The sequence below is a fragment of the Bufo bufo genome, chromosome 9 (assembly GCF_905171765.1).
Source record: "Bufo bufo chromosome 9, aBufBuf1.1, whole genome shotgun sequence".
Taxonomy (NCBI): domain Eukaryota; kingdom Metazoa; phylum Chordata; class Amphibia; order Anura; family Bufonidae; genus Bufo; species Bufo bufo.
This window is the reverse complement of record NC_053397.1, coordinates 84,479,236-84,498,741: the sequence shown is the minus strand read 5'-3', so window position 1 is coordinate 84,498,741 and position 19,506 is coordinate 84,479,236. Positions and strand designations below refer to the sequence as shown.

Sequence of the window (19,506 nt, the reverse complement as noted above, 5' to 3'; positions counted from 1 at the left end):
CCTCCAGACAGCTAGTCTTCCTGGGAATGCTTTTAGACACAGGAGCGGCGGAGGTACGTCTTCCCTCGGAAAAACGTCTGACCCTCCGTGGGGCGGTTCGGGGTCTCCTTCTCCACCGTCGACCGTCCTTCCGCTTCTGCATGCGGGTCTTGGGGCAGATGGTTGCCTGCTTCGAGGCGATCCCATTTGCGCAGTTTCACTCCCGCCCTCTTCAACGGGCGATCATCTCCTCCTGGGACAAATCGCCGGAGTCTCTGGATCATCCCTTCAGTCTATCGCCTCCGGTGCGGTCATCTCTCCGCTGGTGGTTACAGTCCCCTCTTCTGGGCAGGTCCTTTCTGCCACTCAACTGGTTGGTGGTTACAACCGATGCCAGTCTCTTGGGCTGGGGAGGCGTGTTTCCTCCCCGATCCGTCCAGGGCATTTGGTCTCCATCGGAGTCCAAACTCTCGATCAATGTCCTGGAGCTGAGAGCGGCCCTTCTGTCTCTACGACACTGGACTCATCTGCTGAAGGGTCATCCTGTTCGTGTACAATCGGACAACGCCACGGCTGTGGCGTACATAAACCACCAGGGGGGCACTCGCAGCAATGCGGGAGGTCACCAGCATTCTCCGTTGGGCGGAAGCCCACGTCCCGGCCCTATCTGCAATTTTTATTCCAGGGGTGGACAATTGGGCGGCGGACTTCCTCAGTCGCACCACCGTCGACCCCGGCGAGTGGTCTCTTCACCCGGAGGTATTCGAGGCCATTTGCCTTCGTTGGGGCATACCGGACGTGGATCTCATGGCCTCAAAATTCAATCACAAGGTCCCCGCCTATCTGTCCAGGGCCAGGGATCCGGGAGCTTGCGGAGCCGACGCCCTCGTTCTTCCTTGGCGAGGCTTCGCGCGCCCATACATATTCCCTCCCATCCCTCTCCTGCCCAAGGTCCTTCGGAAGATAGCGGCGGAAGGCGTCTCGGTGATCCTGGTCGCTCCGGACTGGCCCCGCCGGTCTTGGTATGCAGACCTCATGCTGCTCCTGGCAGACGCGCCCTGGCCGCTGCCCGCCAGGGAAGATCTTCTCTCTCAGGGACCGATCTTCCACCCGCGTTTAGGGTCCCTACGTTTGACGGCGTGGTTGTTGAGACCACCGTCCTGACGCGTAGGGGTTTTTCTGCGGACGTCGTCCGCACCATGATCCGCGCCCGTAAGCCGTCCTCTTCTAGGATCTATTATAGGACCTGGAGGACCTTTTTGGGGTTCTGTGCCGATCTGGGGATTCCTCCGCTCCGCTTTTCTCTCCCCACCGTTTTGTCCTTCCTGCAGAGCGGACTGGCCCAAGGGCTGGGCCTTAGTTCTTTGAAGGGTCAGGTGTCTGCGCTGTCCATTTTGTTTCAGCGCCCACTGGCCCCCCTTGGTCCTGTCAAGACCTTCCTTCAGGGCGTGGCTCACGCGGTTCCCCCGTACCGTCCTCCGGTACCGCCCTGGGACCTGAACCTGGTTCTCTCAGCGCTCCAGGCTTCCCCTTTCGAGCCTCTGCGGACGGTTTCCTTGCGACTTCTGTCCTGCAAGGTTATTTTCCTTGTAGCCGTCACCTCTCTTCGGAGGGTGTCCGAATTGGCTGCACTCTCCTGTCTGGAACCTTTCCTAGTGTTCCACCAGGACAAGGTGGTTCTTCGTCCGGTCCCTTCCTTCCTTCCTAAGGTGGTCTCCACCTTTCATCTGAACGAGGACATCGTTCTCCCCTCTTTGTGTCCTTCCCCTTCCCACCCGCGGGAGAGGAAGCTTCATCGCCTGGACGTTGTCGGGGCGCTCAAGATTTACCTGGAAGTAACCAGCTCTTTCAGGCATACTGACTCGCTCTTTGTGGTCCCGGAGGGGTCGCGCAGAGGGATGGCGGTATCCAAAGTTGCTATCGCCCGTTTTGTCAAGATGGCTGTTACTGAGGCTTATCTCGCCAAGGGCAAGGTTCCGCCCCTTGGTGTTACCGCTCACTCCACTAGAGCGGTCGGGGCTTCCTGGGCTCAGAGGAATCGGGCTTCTACGGAGCAGATTTGCAAGGCGGCCACTTGGTCCTCCTTGCACACCTTCACCAAGTTCTACAGGGTGCATACTCATGCGTCGGCTGACGCTGCTTTAGGCCGTCTGGTGTTGCAGGCGGCAGTTGATTAATGCCTCTGGTGTTGGTTGAGTTTGTTCTGGTCCCTCCCTTCTGGGACTGCTCTGGAACGTCCCATGGTTTCCTGTGTCCCCCAAGGAATATGGGCGAGAAAAGGAGACTTTTGTATTACTTACCAGTAAAGTCTCTTTCTCGCTCTTCCTTGGGGGACACAGCACCCGCCCTTCATTTGGGTTACAGTTGTGGTTCCGGCTTGGTTGCCCCCGTTGGGGCTCGACAGTTCTTTTTCCGGTTGGTGGTTATCTTTCACTACTTGGACACGCAACTGGCAGTCTCTTCTCCAGGCTGAAGGGTATAGCTGATGGAGGAGGGGCTTACAGCTTTCACTTAGTGTCACGCCTCCTAGGGAGCAGAGCTATACCCATGGTTTCCTGTGTCCCCCAAGGAAGAGCGAGAAAGAGACTTTACTGGTAAGTAATACAAAAGTCTCCTTTTTTTTGCGGGGTGATCTGTACTACTTATTGATCCCATTCTGCAGTGCGTATGACTTTTTATTCCATTTTGTTGTAGGAGGTGAAGCGACCAAAAAAGGCGAATTAGCCATTTTTCCTTATTTTCTGTTTCTCCATATGACATAAATATTTTTATATTTTAATAGTACAGGCATTTTTGAACATGGTGATGCCCAAGGATGTTAATTATTTTATTTTTTATTATTTATGCATTTTAAATTTTAGGAAAAGGGTGGGCGTGGTGTGTGATTGATAGATAGATGGGGATATAGATATATATCCATCTATGTCCCCGATCTTTGCTGAGGATAGCTGCTACATGGCTTGGAGTGCCCGCTCCCAGATGCTGTGGTCACATTTGACCGCATCTGAGATTTATATTATTATATATACCTCTATTATTGTCAATTGCATACATTAGTCTTGAGTGCCTGCTGTTTAAAACAGCAGGCACCTGGTGGCTGTGGCGTCCACTCGCAAGCGGCTGCCAGTTTTTGAAAGTCCGACCGCTGACGTAAGTTTACGTGGGGCAATCAGGAAGGGGTTAATGACCTGTCCTTAGTATAGTGCGTCGTTATATACCTGCTCACCATTGCAGATGTAATTGCAACTAAGCCGTCCCCTCCCCTTCAATAGGATGGCTCTATACTGTTTAAGTGAATATGGCGGAGCCTTCTCATAGAAGTGAATAGGGACTGTTTAGTTGTACTTACACCTGCTCACTGTTGTGATGGCGAGCAGGTAAACCGAGGAGAAGGCAGCGCTCATACGATCGGCATGGTGTTGGTAGTTGGCCTCCCTCTGATCTCATATTGATGACCTATCCTGAGGATGGATAATCAAAATAAAAAATAAAAAGCAGACAACCCCTTTAAGAATAATGCACAAATTTGTCATTTTGGCTATTCTTGAATGCCTCCTGTTTGTATGAATGATCTAGTCGTACATATTTTATAACCTCCTTTTTAGCGAGTAAATTCCAAAAGTCAGCATTTTTCAATCCAATAAAATGTTGTGCAAAACTTTTAATAAATCCACAGACAGATTTTGCATTATTTCCTATAGGTTGAAAACTTCACCGTTTCCTTTTCTGATGGTCGAGTATTCTGTTACCTAATCAATCATTACCACCCAAGTTACATACCATTGAATGCTATACGTCAGCAGACAAGTCAGACCATAGAGTGTAGCAGAACTGGAGCTATAGGACTGAATTCTTCTTCTGACTCGGACAGCTCTTTGGATATGTGGCCAGGAACGTATCAGCAAGGTAACCTATATTTTCTGTATGTTTTTACATCATTTGGTGAAAGGGGTTTTCCAGGAGTACAATATTGGTGACTTATCCATTGGAAGACCGCTGCAGCCTCTTGACTGCTCACCAAGCAAAGCGCTGTACGTTGTATAGTGGCGCTACTTGGTACTGCAGCCCAGACCCAGTCATTTGAAAGGGACTAGTCTGCACAAAGACAATGCGTGACCAATGAACCACAATGCCACTGGCCTAGGAAGAGACCGCAGTTTAAATAGTTGATCTTTGGTGGGTTATGGCAATTGAGCCGCACTGATTTGATATTGATGTGCTAACTTGAAGATGGGTCATAAATAATTTACTCCTGGAAAGCGCCTCTAATGAACAGCTATGGGGAGATTTACTATTTCTTGACCAGACAGGCACAGGTATAAACTAGTAAATATCACAGAGGCGTATACTGTATAATGTATAATATACACAATATGTTGCTAGACATGTGTAGACACTTTTCCTTTAAGCCACCTCTTGACACCAATATTATGACCCAAAAGAATGGTGCACATGTTGCTAAATGTGACACTTTTCTGACTTATTTTTTAGAACTTGCAGTGTGGAAGAAAAGAACTGATTAATTTACCACATTTTTGTGGTATTAACAATTTGCATGGAGGCTGCCACATTTGTGACTGGGTTTGCCTTTTTGAACTTTGCAGAAGGGGCAAAGCAGAAACTGTCATACATTATACCTGAAATCTTCTCTAGCTCGTAGACTGAACCTTTTTGCCAGTGGGCATTTAACGAAGCCTGTTTTAAGCCAGTTTTAATAATCTCCCCTCCCCCCAAAAAAAAGTCTAAAATAGATTTAGTGCGCTGCTTGTACACCAGTTTTTGCAGCCATTTTTGCTATGTGACATTAGTTATGAAGATGGATCTTTATTTTTCACTTTAGGTTTAACAACCTCCGCTTTGTTTGAGGAACTTCTGGAGAATGAGAAGGCAAACTTCAGTCTTGTGCAGAATGCTGCGTATGACCTGGGAGGAATTCCTGCGATGATCCATCACTCTGACATGTCTAATACAATACCAGATGAAAAGGTATCGAAAAGATTTAAATGAATCAGTAGTACAAGAAAATATCAGAAATGTTATTCAAAAAATGTGCCTTTTCTCTACCCAGCTTGCTGAACTGATCATTCTTCCTCAGTTCGTAGTTTTGTCTTGAGAGACAGGAGGTACTTTCAGCGTACTGGGTGGATCATGTTACATGCTGCCTATAGAAGTCTGTAGTAGGGAGTTAGCTGCTGAAGGGAGACAGAGCCACAGACGCACTGCTGAATACTGTATTAATCCTTCTATTTTATCAGCTTGTACTGCAGTATAATGCCCTCAATGCTGCTACACTGCCATGTTGTCTCCCATGCACGGCAGACCGTTTCCACCCACTTACCCAGGGAAAAATAGGGACAATGAGAGAGAGCTATAGAGGAGAAAATTGGTGAAAAAAATGCAACTTAAAGGGTCTGTACACCTTCAAAGGCAAACTTTTGTTTATGATTACATTTTACAACAAATTTTGGGCTAAAAATCATATTTCTCGCTCATCTCATTGGGGGACACAGACCATGGGTATAGCTGCTTGCTGCCACTAGGAGGCGACACTAGGCTGAAAACTGTTAGCTCTTCCTCCGCTTAGCGCTGGCGGTCCGTGAGGGAAAGGGTTAACTTGCGGCTGGGGGGGGGGCGGAGCCTAGTTTTCCCGCAGCGCTCCCCTGTCCTGCCTGCTCCTCCCGGAAGTACAGAGGCAGTGCGCATGTTTTTCCACCCTGAGAGGATCGTCCTTCTCGCTGCAGATCACCTCCCCGCCACATCCTGACTCTGGGGACACGTTCCAAGGGTTACTCTGCGCCACTCTGGTAGGACCAGTGCTGCTCCCCTCCTCTATACCCTCTCTGGCTCCCTGCTCTCGGTCATGTCGGACCCAGCGGATCCCGCTCCCAGGTCCTTGGTAGGGCTACCCATTATGCCTGCACTTCATGCAATGTGAAGTTTCCTAGAGGTCAAGCGAACCCCCTCTGTGCCTCATGCCAGGCCACCCAGAGCGTGCCACCTCAGTCGCAGTCCACTGACGTGCACTCTTCTGCTGGAAGTATGGAACCGGAATGGGCCAAGTCCCTGTCCCGGGCGGTTACTGACCTGTCTAAGATCTCTTTCCTTAATGGGTCGTTTGGTGGAGACGTCGTCACCTGCACAACCTGCTCTATCCCAGGGCGCACCATCCAGGAGCAGGCACCTCAGCAAGTGTCCCAGGCAGGAACACCCCTCCTCCTCGGATGCATCGCCTTCTCCCCCTTCCCCCGGTTCGCTGTCCAGGGCGTCCTCGTTGGTTGGAGACCATTCGTCCGGAGGAGAACTCGCCGAGTCGGACACTGATCTGGATCCGGACCACTCATCCCAGATGGCCGCCTTAGTGGACAGTCTGGTTTCGGCAATCCGGGACACCTTTCAGCTTCAAGAGGAGGGCCCCTCTTCCAGTGACCAGGGGGTTTCCTTCCTGCGTAGCAAACAGGCTCCCAAGTCGTTCCCGGTACATGACTATTTTTCCGTCCTCCCCGCTAAAGGATGGGAGCATCCAGGTTCACGTTTCCTGATTCCCAAGCGACTGGATCTTCTTTATCCGTTGCCCCCGGATTGGGTGGGTAAGTGGTCTTCCCCTCCAAAGGTGGACCCGCCAGTGGCTCGCCTGGCCAAGAATACCACTATTCTGGTTGCGGACGACTCCTCTCTGCAGGACCCCGTAGACCGACGGGTCGAATCGTTGGCGAAGTCAATTTTTTTTCTGCCACCGGTTCGGCATTCTGTCCCATTTTCGCTTCAGCGTGGGTGGCTAAGGCGGTTTCCGAATGGGCCCTGCGCTTACATCAAGATTTAGTAAGCGCAGTTCCTCATGTACACCCGCAACAGCTAATTCTGAACAGTTGCTTGAAATGACAGATGAGCTTTAACTTGACTTGTCATAATTGTTTTAAAGCATAGCTGCCATTGTATTCTAGCTTTGCGAGGATTTTCCTTTCAGTCGCTGCTATGAGATGTTCTCAGCTTCTGTTATAGCACTTTTTTCTGAAATCTTGTAAATCTAAAAACTGTCACTTCCCCACTTCACTGAATCTTTTTTTTTTTTTCAGGTTGTGATCATTTACCTTTCTTTCCTTTGTGCTCGAATTTTGGATATTCGCAAGGAAACTCGTGCAGCCAGAGTTATACAAGCAGCTTGGAGAAGACACAGACTGGCAGCAGAAGAACAGTTATTACAGGTGAGTCGTCTTATGACTGATCTTATAAATATGCGTCTTTTTATTCCGTAAAGTTATTTAAAGGGGTTCTCTCGTCCCATAATCAATTTTTCTGTCTGCCAAGAGTACACCGAACATTGCATATGTTTGCCCCGTATACAGTTTTTCCATTCTCTAACCCAGCACACATTTCTTTGTAGTGTTTCACTGGTCTTGCTCTGCTAAACATGGGGAGTGGAGGTGTAGGGGACATGACTACTGCAGAGACAACAGTGGGACACAGCAAGCCCTAAGAAATGCTACAGAGCAAAGCATGCTGGGTTTGATTAGGCAACATGACGTAAGGCATGCAAATATCCTGCAGAACGGGGGCAGGAAAGTGGTATATGGGGCAAAAATCTGCAGTATATCGCATACTCTGTGCAGATAAAGCCACAAACTGTTAAAGGGGTTCCAGTTAAATAATATTTTTTTTTTTTATTGTTCAGCGTAAACATTTTTATGAGGACACTAAAACTGAGTTTCTTTGAGCTGCACTTCAAAAGCTCTGTGTTCTACACTTGGCTTTCATAACCCACCTCGGATTATATTGTCAATTGCCACATACTTAAATTTGCATTCCCTCCTCTGGAACCCGCACCTATACTATACTATTTTCAGTCCCAATGAAATGAATGGGAAGCGCACCGTGCAAGCGCAGCCACCACTTTATTCCCTTTTGGGCTTATGGGAATAGCTGGCTATTTCGTCAGTCTCATAGAAATGAATGCACCCTCCGGCACTTTGTTGGCTCCCTTGTAAGTATAGGTGCATGTCCCAGAGGTGGGACCTGCACCTATCAGACACATCCTAGTGATATGCCCCTAATGTCGAAGATGGGAACCCTTTAAAGGGGTTCTACAGCCTATTTATTAAACGGATCTTTCTAATGTCCTGTCATGGAAGATTTTTAGGGTAATACGTAGTCCCCAACCTCTGCTGATGCCACTGCAGCGCACACCCAGGCTGTGGGCGCTTCCACCTGAATCCTGACCGGATGTGTCACCACTTTTTGTGTTCAGCTGTATTGTAGTAAAATAACTGTTTTTGCTTTTTCAGAGGAAGCACAAGGCCGCCTGTGTCATCCAGCGTGCTGTTTGCAAATTCCTGTCACGACGTAGGGTTTTACGGAGAATTTCCTCTGCCCTCATAATCCAAAAGCACTGGAGAAGATACTTGGCCTACAAGATGTTAGTGGAATTAAAAACTCTAAGACAGAAAGAAATAGAGACTTGTGCCGCTGTAGCCATTCAGGTATGTATAACATCTTTATGATCCGGCTTTTATTTCTGATTTCACAGCATAGAACCATAAAGCATGTGTTAATGGAGCTCAGCAACTTGTAAAAGCCTCTGCTTGCTTTTAAAGGGCCTGTCTCCTGTTTGGCTGTAAGATAAATGTATTACATGGCAACCATTTAAATCAACCCACCAGACTAGGAGCGCCTCTTTGAAAGGGTCACTGTATTTTCAGTTTTTCCTATTTTGTAGGGACAGTGATCTTAAAGGGTAACTAACCTTTTATATAACTTTATTTTAAACGGCTTTTAATTCTTTTTGGTAATACAGCTGGAGTTCAGGGTGTCTATTGTGCTGTGCTATCTTTCCATCAGTACAGCGCTGGCACTTATGTGGTGGGCAGGCATAGAGGCGTCAGGGAGCTCTGTACTGGTATTAGGCTGTGCCTGTTTTGCTCAGCTAAAACCCCTGCATGGCACATCAATACTGGAAACGGCAGTGTGCTGTGCCAGGCTTTAGTTGATTGGGCACAGGCAGGGGCAGCGATGTGTCCTCCAGGCTGTACAGAGCTGACTGAGGCCCTTATGCTTACAGTACCGTGGAGTCAGCCGTGTACTGATGTATGGATACCAAAGCACAGTAGACTCCCTGAACTTCAGGTGTCTATGTTGTAATTAAAACCGTAAAATAAATGAAATTACAAAAAAATGCAGTATAGGCTATTTTAGAATAGTACAAAATTAGTTACTGAAGACTGCTATTTGGAATATAGAGAGGTAGGCTACTAGGCCTACCTCCTATCTTGCTACTCCAACCCTTATCTTTATACTAAATATGTACACTAACGATCTCTGCCTGTGTCCATACCTGACTTGCTGCAAGCACTGCTCCTTTTTCCCGTTTACTAAGGCCTCTTTCACACGAGTGAGTTTTCCGCGCGGGTGCAATGCGTGACGTGAACGCATAGCACCCGCACTGAATCCTGACCCATTCATTTCAATGGGTCTATGTATATGAGTTTATTATTTTTTTTTCACGCATCAGTTTTGCGTTGCATGAAAAACGCAGCATGGAGCTGCGTGAAAATTGCATTGCATCCGCAAGCAAGTGCGCGTTGAGATGTTTGTATACCTTTTTTTTTTTTTTTTTTTTTATGCGTGTGCAAAACACATTCAATCGCATTGCACCCGCACGATAAAAACTGAACGCGGATCGCAGACCAAACTGAATGACGAAATTGTTTGCGAAATCGCGCATTTTTCACTGAACGCATTTTGCAACGTATATGGACCTGCTCGTCTGCAAGTGCCCTATAGAGTGAATAATGCTGACCATAAATGTACCGTGTTCCTGTATACCTACTGTTAGCAGTCCCGTTCTCTCATCTGTGGGATAAGTGCAAGTCTAATAGGCAGAGATTATGACACCTGCACATAGGCAGGGGCTGGTGTAGCGAGATGACGGGCAGGCTCAGAAACCTATTTATTTTCCACATACAGCAGCAGTCTTCAGAGTTCAGTAGGTACTCAATACTGACTCTCCTTGGAAACCGTATTGCTAACAGGAGAATTAGACATGTTTCTTTGTTAAGATATATTACAAAGTTTCTTTGTACCATGAATTTATGCAAAGTTGGGTAAAAAGTTAGTGACCATATAACATCACGGTGCCCACACAGTATTAGAAATAAACTGAAATGACAGTTACACTTTAAAAGGGCTTGTCCAACTTCCAAGAGTGTGTTTTATTTTTTTTATAAATAACTGTTTCGTGTCATTCGTAGTCTACGCGTTTCGAACTAAACAGTTCTTATTCATGATGTCCTGAATAAGGACTGTTTAGTTTGAAACGCGTAGGCTGCGAATGACACTAATGGAGGTTGTACCACTGTACGAATTTTTATCACTGCAATAAAAGAACCAACGGCTCAAAAATTACAGGAGTGCTGGATCGTTTTTCTCTTTTATCCTTGTCTCAAATAGTTGGATAGAAAGGTTACTTCTGGCTCCCTTTTAAGGGTGCATTTACATGAGACGTTCTTGACCATTTGGCGAAATCAGCATCAAATGAGTACATGGATCCAGTGTGCTTCATCCTTCCAACAGCTAACTGTATTCTCTTTGCTTTACAGAAACATTGGAGAGGTTACGCAGCTCTGAAATACTACAGATCCTTTAAAGTATACGTTGTTCTCATGCAAGCAAGAGTCCGCTCAAAGATTGCTGCTGCTTTATACAGAAGGACCGTGTGTGCAGTGAGAACCATTCAAGTTCACGTACGCTCTTGGTTGTTGGCTAGAAAAGAGCAAAGCCGCTACCTCCAGCTAAAATCGGCGACCGCTGTTATCCAGTCTGCGTATAGGAGGTGGAAACATTATAAAATGAAAAAGGAAAATAAAGCTGCAGTAGTGCTTCAGAAAGCCTATAGGAGGAGGCAGCAGCGCAGGCTGGAAGCCAAGACCAATTCAGCCATTGCAATTCAGTCTCAATATCGTATGCTAAGGGAACGCCGTAAATACCTCACTGTACAGGCGGCTGTAATAAAGATCCAGTCCCTGTTTAAGATGAGGCAGGAAAGAAAATGGTATCTTGTCCTGAAGCAGACAGTGATCTATATACAAACACTGATCCGGGCTAACCACCTAATGCTCAGAGAGAGAGAATTGTTCTTCAGGAAAAGGAGAGCCTGTGTTAAAATCCAGTCTGCAGTAAGAGGATACCTGGTGAGAAGTCAGATGAAGGGATGGAATAAGGCTGCAACTGCTCTACAAGCTTACTACCGAATGCACAAAGCTAGGAAGGAGTATCTAACCGTTTACAGAGCTTCTGTGGTCATACAGAGGAGATTTCGGGCACACAAGGATTCTGTGCATCATAGGAAAACGTTCCTGTTAATGAAGCAGTCTGCTATACTGTTGCAAGCAACTTACCGTGGACACTTAGAGCGCAAACGGATGAGAATTTGGAATGCTGCAGCGGTAACCATACAAGCCAACTACCAATGTTACAGAGCAAGGAAGCATTATTTAAAAATACGCCAGTCTGCCTTAACTATTCAGAGTTGGTACAGAGGTAAACAGCAAGGGAGGAAAGAAATGGAAAGTTTCACGAAAACCAAGAGGGCGATTTCTGTGATCCAAGCTGCATACCGTGGCTTCAGAGTGAGGAGGCAACTTCACAAGCAGAACGTTGCCGCCGTTATTATTCAGTCTGCTTTCAGAAGATCACTTGCTCAAAAAAAGTTTGAAAAACTAAAGAAGTCAACATTAGCTATCCAGCGTCGCTACCGAGCTATGATGACTGGTAGAAAGGAAAGGCAAAAATACCTTCATGTGTGTCTGGTGGTGAGAAGGATACAGGCTGTCTGGAGGGGTAGAGAAGTTAGAAGGGAGATTCTGAGGATACACAGATCAGCCAGTCTAATACAGTCTTATTACAAAATGCATGTCTGCCAAACAAAGTACAAGACCATGAAGCGGTCTACTGAGCGTATTCAGGGCCACTACAGAGCTTATCTTACCCAGAAGCGACAGAGGTCCCACTACTTAAAAATGAAAGCAGCTGCTACAGTCCTTCAGGCCGCATATAGAGGGTGGAAGACCAGGAAGAATATCTTGAATCTTCATAAAGCAGCCTGCACTGTTCAGGCCTATTACCGCTCCCACAGAATCAGAAAACAGTACCTTAAATTGAAGATGAGCGCAACCACAGTGCAGAGGTGGTATCGCAACGCAGCAGCTGCACAGAATCGGAGAGCAGAATACCTTCACCTCAGGAGGAATGTGATCAAAATTCAGTCTATCTACAGAGGGATGAAGACTAGGAAGAGAGTAGGCCTGATGCGAACGTCTGTAACGTTGATCCAGTCAGTCTTCAGGATGCACAAGCAGAGAGTGGCGTACCAGAAAAGGAGGCAGGCAGCCGTGGTCCTCCAGCGACATTACAGAGCAGTGCTGTACGGCAGGCGGGTGCGCAAGCAATATTTCGACCTCAGAAAAGCGGCATGCACTATTCAAGCTGCGTGGAGAGGGAGAAGCCTCAGGAAGCAGATTGGACATATGTATATGGCTGCAACGGTGATACAGTCCCAATATCGAATGTTCAGAGAGCGGTGTTACTTTAACAAGCTGAGAAGGGTTACTGTCGCAGTTCAGCAGCGCTACCACGCTTCACAGGTGCGGAACAGGCAGATGTTGCTGTACCGCAATATGAGACGTGCTGCTTTGTGCATCCAGTCGTCTTTCCGGGCAATGAAGCAACGGTGTGAATTCAAGGCCAAGTGCAAAGCAGCCAGGGTCATCCAGAGAGCTGTCAAGTCATTTATAGCAAGGCGCAGATTTCTAGCTCTGCGAAATGCAGCAATAACTGTTCAGAAAAGATATAGATTAAAAAGGCTTGGTGACCATCCGAGACAAGAGTTCATCAAACTAAAGAAGGCTGCTCTGGTTTTACAAGCTGCATACAGGAGTGTCCGAGAGCGAGAGAAGCTGCAGAACATGCACTCCGCCGCCACTGTCATCCAGGCTGTGTTCAAAATGCACACTGCTCGTGTAAAGTTTCTAAATCTAAAGTGTGCATCAATCACCATACAGCGTTGTTACAGGTCCCATAGATCTGCTTTCTACAAGAGAGAAGCATTCTTAAAGCTACGTGAATCTGCAGTGATACTTCAGGCTGCTTACCGGGGTGCGAAGGTGAGGCGGGCAATAACTAAAATGCACCAAGCCGCCACCAAAATCCAGGCAACCTACAGGATGTATGTATGCAAACGCAATTATAAAAAAGCTCAGTGGGCAGTAGGTGTAATGCAGAAAAGATACCGGGCAAAGAAGATGAGAGACTTTGAAGTTTTGCGCTACTCTTTTTTAAAAGAGGCCACCATTTGTATGCAAGCCAGTTATAGAGGCTGGAGGGTTAGGAAAGAGTTAAGAAACCAGCGAAGAGCAGCCATCATCATCCAGAGGCAATTTAGAACATACACCGAGTGCCGTCGATACCTTGCATTAAAGGAGGCAAGCATTCGTGTTCAGAGACTATATAGAGCAACTGTTGCGACCCGCCAGCATTATCGGAACTATCAGTCAATGCGAAAAGCTGCATCTTGCATTCAGGCTTCATACAGAGGATATAAAGTAAGAAAAGACATTCAACTCAAATACCAAATGGCCACCAGAATACAAGCTTGCTTCAGGATGCACAGGGTCCTTGTTCTGTATAGGGCCCAGCGTGAGGCAGCTTGTAAACTTCAGACGTGGTACCGCTCCGCTCTCGAAGTTAGACGCGTAAGAGGACGATTTCTTCAGTTATATAGCTCAGCTGTCATTATTCAAGCCGGGTTTAGGGGAATGAGGGTGCGAAGAAATGTAAAAACCATGAAGAAAGCTGCCACTGTAATCCAGTCCAGTTATCGCATGTATGTTCATTACATATACTACAAACGCCTGATAAAAGCAACTAAAACCATACAGCGGCGATATAGAGGAAAGAAGATAAGAGACCAGGATATGTGTTTGTACCATTCCACCAAAAAATCTGCCTTGTTGCTTCAAGCAGCCTTTAGGGGAGCGAAAGTAAGACGGCAGATTAAGCGATTGCACCATGCTGCCACTAGCATCCAGAAGTGTGTAAAAGCCTATCTGCAAAGAAAGAAGTACTTAAAACTTCGATCTGCCGCCGCTTGTTTCCAGAGAAGATATAGAGCATTGATACTGGCGAGATCTGAGCGCTCCAGTTTTCTCACACTTCGAAAGGCTACAACTTGCATCCAGTCCACATGGAGAGCCTACAAAGCCAATGAAAAGCTCAAGCAGCAACACAAAGCAGCAGCAGTGATCCAAGCATCTTACCGTATGTACAAGCAGAGGAAATCCTACACCGCCTTGCAACAAGCTGCACGGAAAATACAGTTGCGCTTTAGAGCAAACTTGTTGAGGAATGAGGCAGTAGAGCAGTTTACCAGACTGAAGAAAGCAACCACGTGCCTACAGTCTGCTTTCCGGGCTATGAACGAAAGAGAAGCATTACGGGGAACAGCAGCTGCGCTTGTAATCCAGGCAGCATGGAGGACGCATCAGAAAAGAAAATCCTTCTTACAGATGAAGTCTAGAGTGGTCCTTATCCAAGCGGCATTTAGGGGACATATGGTTAGGAAAAGACTCAAGGAAGAGGAAGTATCTGCTCGCTGTATCCAAAGCTGGTTCCGAAGATGTTGCCAAGCTCGCCAGCAGAGAGTCCACTATCTGTCAACGAGGGCGTCTGCTCTAGTAATCCAGTCTGCTTTCCGAGGGTACTTGGCACGCCGGATTGTGCACCGAGAAAAAGCTGCAAGAAAACTGCAGGCTTATCTACATATGGCTGTGCAGCGGAAAAGGTTTTTGCTGCTCAAAAAATCTGCTGTGACGCTGCAGTCCCACTACAGGAGGCACAGGATGCAGGGACTGTACCAGCAGCAGAGAGCCTCGGCAGTCCTCCTTCAGCAGTGGTACAGATCTCTCCTCCTTATGAGGAAGCAGAGAATGGCCTACTTGGACATTAGGAGACGAGCGATCTGTCTGCAGTCAGTGATACGAAGATTTAATGCACAAAGGAAGTTCATGAAGGCTCAGAGTGCTGCTACAATAATTCAGGTGTGTATATAGAACGGCAGTTTAATTTTCCTGTAAATGAAAACCTTATTTAAAGGGTACGGCCAATTTTAAATGAAGTCTAAGGACTCATTAAGACGACCGTATGTGTTTTGCGGGCCGCAAATTGTGGAACCGTAAACACTGATACAGGCCGTGTGTGTTCCGCATTTTGGGACTCACCCTCAACTAGATCCGCCCATCTGTACTTTTATCCATAAACTTCTAGCAGGAATAAGAGAAGAATAACACATCATAGTCATAAGAAATAATTCACCTGAATTATTACATGAGAAATGCCAATAGCTTCTAAAACCGCAATGCTGGACCATCATCAGTCTAAGAGCGCATTCACACGACCGTGTTGGTGTGTTCCGTTTGTCTTCAGTTATCTTTCCCTTTCAGTTCCGTAAGTCCGTATAATACGGACGTGGTGCTTCTGTGTGTCATCCGTTTTTCACGGTCTGCAAAAAACTGAAATGGGGTTTCCTAGAATGTTTTCAGTGCAGGGGTCCGCAAAAAACGGATGACATACAGATGCATTTCCGTGTGTTATCCTTTTTTTACGGACACAATGACTTTCTATGGGGCCACGGACCGCAATTTGCGGCCAAGTATAGGACATGTTCTAAAATAAAAGCAACGGACAGCACACGGATCACAATGAAAGGCATTCCGCAATTTTTGCGGACCCATAGAAATGAATGGGTCTGTGCATTGTCCGCAAAAATTGCGGAACGGACGCGGAAGAAAAACACTGTCGTGTGAATGCTCCCTTTATATTGATATCCTTAGGATAGGCCATCAATATCGAACAGGAAAATCCCTTTAAAACTGTAGGAGTCTGGATAGTGGTGTGAACCGAGCCACACATGCTGAAATGTGAACTAAACAAATATCTTGGTTTTAGCATAAACTTTTATATATTTTTTTTCTACAGGTTCATTGGCGCATTTATGAGCAAAGGAAAATTTTCTTGCAGTATAAGCAGGCTGCACTAATTATACAGCAGAGATACCGCGCAAAATGTCTCCAAATGCTTCATCGTCATAATTACTTGAGGCTCAGGACGGCTGCCATTGTTTTTCAGGTATTTCTTGGAAAAGAGGGATGTTGCTCTCATTTTTCTGCTTCAGTTCGGAACCGAAGCCAAATTTGGTTCCAAGTTTTAAAGTGGTTTTCATTTTTAAAAATCAACTACCAAAGTTATTTAACAAAGTCTCATGCGACTTCATGAATAACTTGCTTCGGCTCATCTGAGCCCATACATTCTAATACTGTAAGAAGACTGATCTCCATATAGTATTATTCCAAAGTTTTGAACAAAGCGACTTTGGATGTAGCATCTGAAGCGTGCTTCGCTCATCGCTAAATATATATATTGCAGGCCATTAACTTGAAATGGGATTCAGATGCACGTAGGAAATGTGACATCACAGGCTTAGGTCTCATGCGTTGTGCGGCCATTCCATGCATTGGGGACTGCAATTTGCGGTCCGCAATGCATGGGCGGCGGCTGGGACGGATTGAGACCCATTCAACTTGAATGGGTCTGTGATCCATCCGCACCGCAAAAAAAAGTTCTATTTTTTTGCTGTGCGCACAGAAACACCACGGAAGCACTCCATAGTGCCTTCCGTTCCGCACCGCGGCTCCGGATTGCATTCACTTGAATAGGTCGACATCCGTGATGTGGGGAGCACATGGCCAGTGCCTGCATATTGCGGACCTGCTGTTTGCAGGCCACAATACGACCGGGCAACGGCCGTATGCATGACGCCTTAGGAAGAGGCTGCAGCACTCACGGGAGCCCCGCGCCTCTTCAAAAAGCTGGTGGAAGGTACAATGTCAGACCTCCACCGATCAGATATTGATTTCCTATACTGAGGATAGTCTTCAGTATTCTACTCCTGGAAAACCTATTTAATTGCATGCAGTTAAAGTATGTAGATCCAGAATTGAGAAATGAAGAATATTTTTTATGGGCCGTCGCCTTTTGTCATGCTGCTGTTAGTATGTGGAGCAGTATTTGTATATTTTACATCACATACAGTACAGACCAAAAGTTTGGACACACCTTCTCATTAAAAGAGTTTTCTTTATTTTCATGACTATGAAGGCATCAAAACTATGAATTAACACATGTGGAATTATATACATAACAAACAAGTGTGAAACAACTGAAAATATGTCATATTCTAGGTTCTTCAAAGTAGCCACCTTTTGCTTTGATTACTGCTTTGCACACTCTTGGCATTCTCTTGATGAGCTTCAAGAGGTAGTCCCCTGAAATGGTCTTCCAACAGTCTTGAAGGAGTTCCCAGAGATGCTTAGCACTTGTTGGCCCTTTTGCCTTCACTCTGCGGTCCAGCTCACCCCAAACCATCTCGATTGGGTTCAGGTCCGGTGACTGTGGAGGCCAGGTCATCTGGCGCAGCACCCCATCACTCTCCTTCATGGTCAAATAGCCCTTACTTTCAAAGTTTTCCCAATTTTTCGGCTGACTGACCTTCATTTCTTAAAGTAATGATGGCCACTCGTTTTTCTTTACTTAGCTGCTTTTTTTCTTGCCATAATACAAATTCTAACAGTCTATCAGCTGTGTATCCACCTGACTTCTCCTCAACGCCACTGATGGTCCCAACCCCATTTATAAGGCAAGAAATCCCACTTATTAAACCTGACAGGGCACACCTGTGAAGTGAAAACCATTTCAGGGGACTACCTCTTGAAGCTCATCAAGAGAATGCCAAGAGTGTGCAAAGCAGTAATCAAAGCAAAAGGTGGCTACTTTGAAGAACCTAGAATATGACATATTTTCAGTTGTTTCACACTTGTTTGTTATGTATATAATTCCACATGTGTTAATTCATAGTTTTGATGCCTTCAGTGTGAATCTACAATTTTCATAGTCATGAAAATAAAGAAAACTCTTTGAATGAGAAGGTGTTCCAAACTTTTGGTCTGTACTGTATGTCTGAGCCTCCTGCACAATGTACATAACCTTGTTGGCTGGCATCCCATTGAGACAGACATGCGCACAATGGTGCTTGTATTGAATATATAGAGGAATACGTGCTCGCTGCTCCTCATTCCTTACTGGTTCCATATGTACAATGGATCCCCCAGAGCACGCTGATCCACCTATGTCCTAGTGAGCACAGAGAAAGTCTTTGCTGTATCCAGTGTAATGTACTGATGTTTTAGCCCGGGTGCTGCATCTAGATCATGTAACATGGCTGAAAGTCCAGATTTTTCTGGGTGGCTTTTGCACTGGCTTCAGTATATTAACAGTAGCATTTTTTTAAAATTTCATATCAAGCGTGCTTAACCCCCTTAGTGACTAGTCTGTTTTGGGCCTTGGTCCGAGCAGTTTTTTTAATATCATTCCAGGAGCTGTAACTTTCTTTCCGTTGATGAAACCATATGAGGGCTAGCATTTTTGTTGGACAAGTTCTAGTTTGTAATGGCACTATTTTGTGGTACACAACTTGGTGATTTTAGCTTTTATTAACGCTTTCTGGACATATAGCTACTCTTTAATTTTCTTTCTATGTAGCTGTGAGGGTTTTATTTTTGTAGCTTTTTTTGTATCATATTGGGGTACATAACACTTTTTTTATTCCCTTTTTTTTGTGGTGAATAAGCTAAAAATGGCAATTCTGTGTTTTGTTAGTTTTTTTGTTTTAACGGCGCTCATTGTGCTGGATAATGATAATTGTGTAGTACGGGCTGTTACAGAAATGCGGATGCCAAATGTGTGGAAACTTTTTTTTATTTTTTTAAGTTTGCTAAAACTTTATTTTTACAATGTATTAGTCCCAGCAGGGGATTTAAACAAGCGATCTTCTGATCCTGCCTATAATACTGTACTGATTATGCGGTATAGTTTATTCTACTGTCAGCACAATACTGGCAGGCATTAGCCTGCTCCTCCATACACTACAGACAGACCTGGGCCTTCATTAGGCCCACAGCTGCTATACTAAGACATTGGCGTCCTGCAATCTCATTCTCGGGGCGGGGGCGATGCTCTCTCCCCTTCAACAACTTAGATCCCATGCAGCACTTAGATTAAAGGATAACTCATATTTTCATTAAAAAAAAATCAATTTTAGCATATGTTACTGCTGCAGCAGCATTATGCATAAAGCAATCTTTAGTTTCTTCACTTACTACTGTTTTCCTTGAGTTTTCCCCTTAATTACGACTGTTTTGAATCCTACATTATGAGGATCTTCTCAAGATGGCTCCTCTGCCAGTTCTCTGAGGCCAAAAATGCTTTTCCTCACTTCACATACACACTTGCTGTAGCCGGCAGCTCCCTGCCAGCCAATCAGATTGGATTACTGAGAGACACGCCTCCTCACTCTGAAGCCTAATGCAGGTATGCAGTGTGAAGGACCGCCCCTCTGTCTTCCTAGCTGGAGACAGATGAGCCATAGCA

At 46.0% G+C, this 19,506-nt stretch overlaps 1 protein-coding gene across 1 annotated transcript in view; it reads left to right on the top strand.

Annotated features, from left to right (window-relative positions):
- The window catches only part of ASPM (assembly factor for spindle microtubules), an 86,062-nt gene that overhangs the window by 38,562 nt on the left and 27,994 nt on the right, over window positions 1–19,506 (top strand). Inside the window, exons 15-20 of the mRNA XM_040407564.1 lie at window positions 3,681–3,885; window positions 4,820–4,965; window positions 7,053–7,181; window positions 8,259–8,453; window positions 10,569–15,062; window positions 16,000–16,149. Of these exons, the coding sequence (XP_040263498.1) occupies window positions 3,681–3,885; window positions 4,820–4,965; window positions 7,053–7,181; window positions 8,259–8,453; window positions 10,569–15,062; window positions 16,000–16,149 (5,319 nt within the window). The remainder of the gene's footprint in view (window positions 1–3,680; window positions 3,886–4,819; window positions 4,966–7,052; window positions 7,182–8,258; window positions 8,454–10,568; window positions 15,063–15,999; window positions 16,150–19,506) is intronic.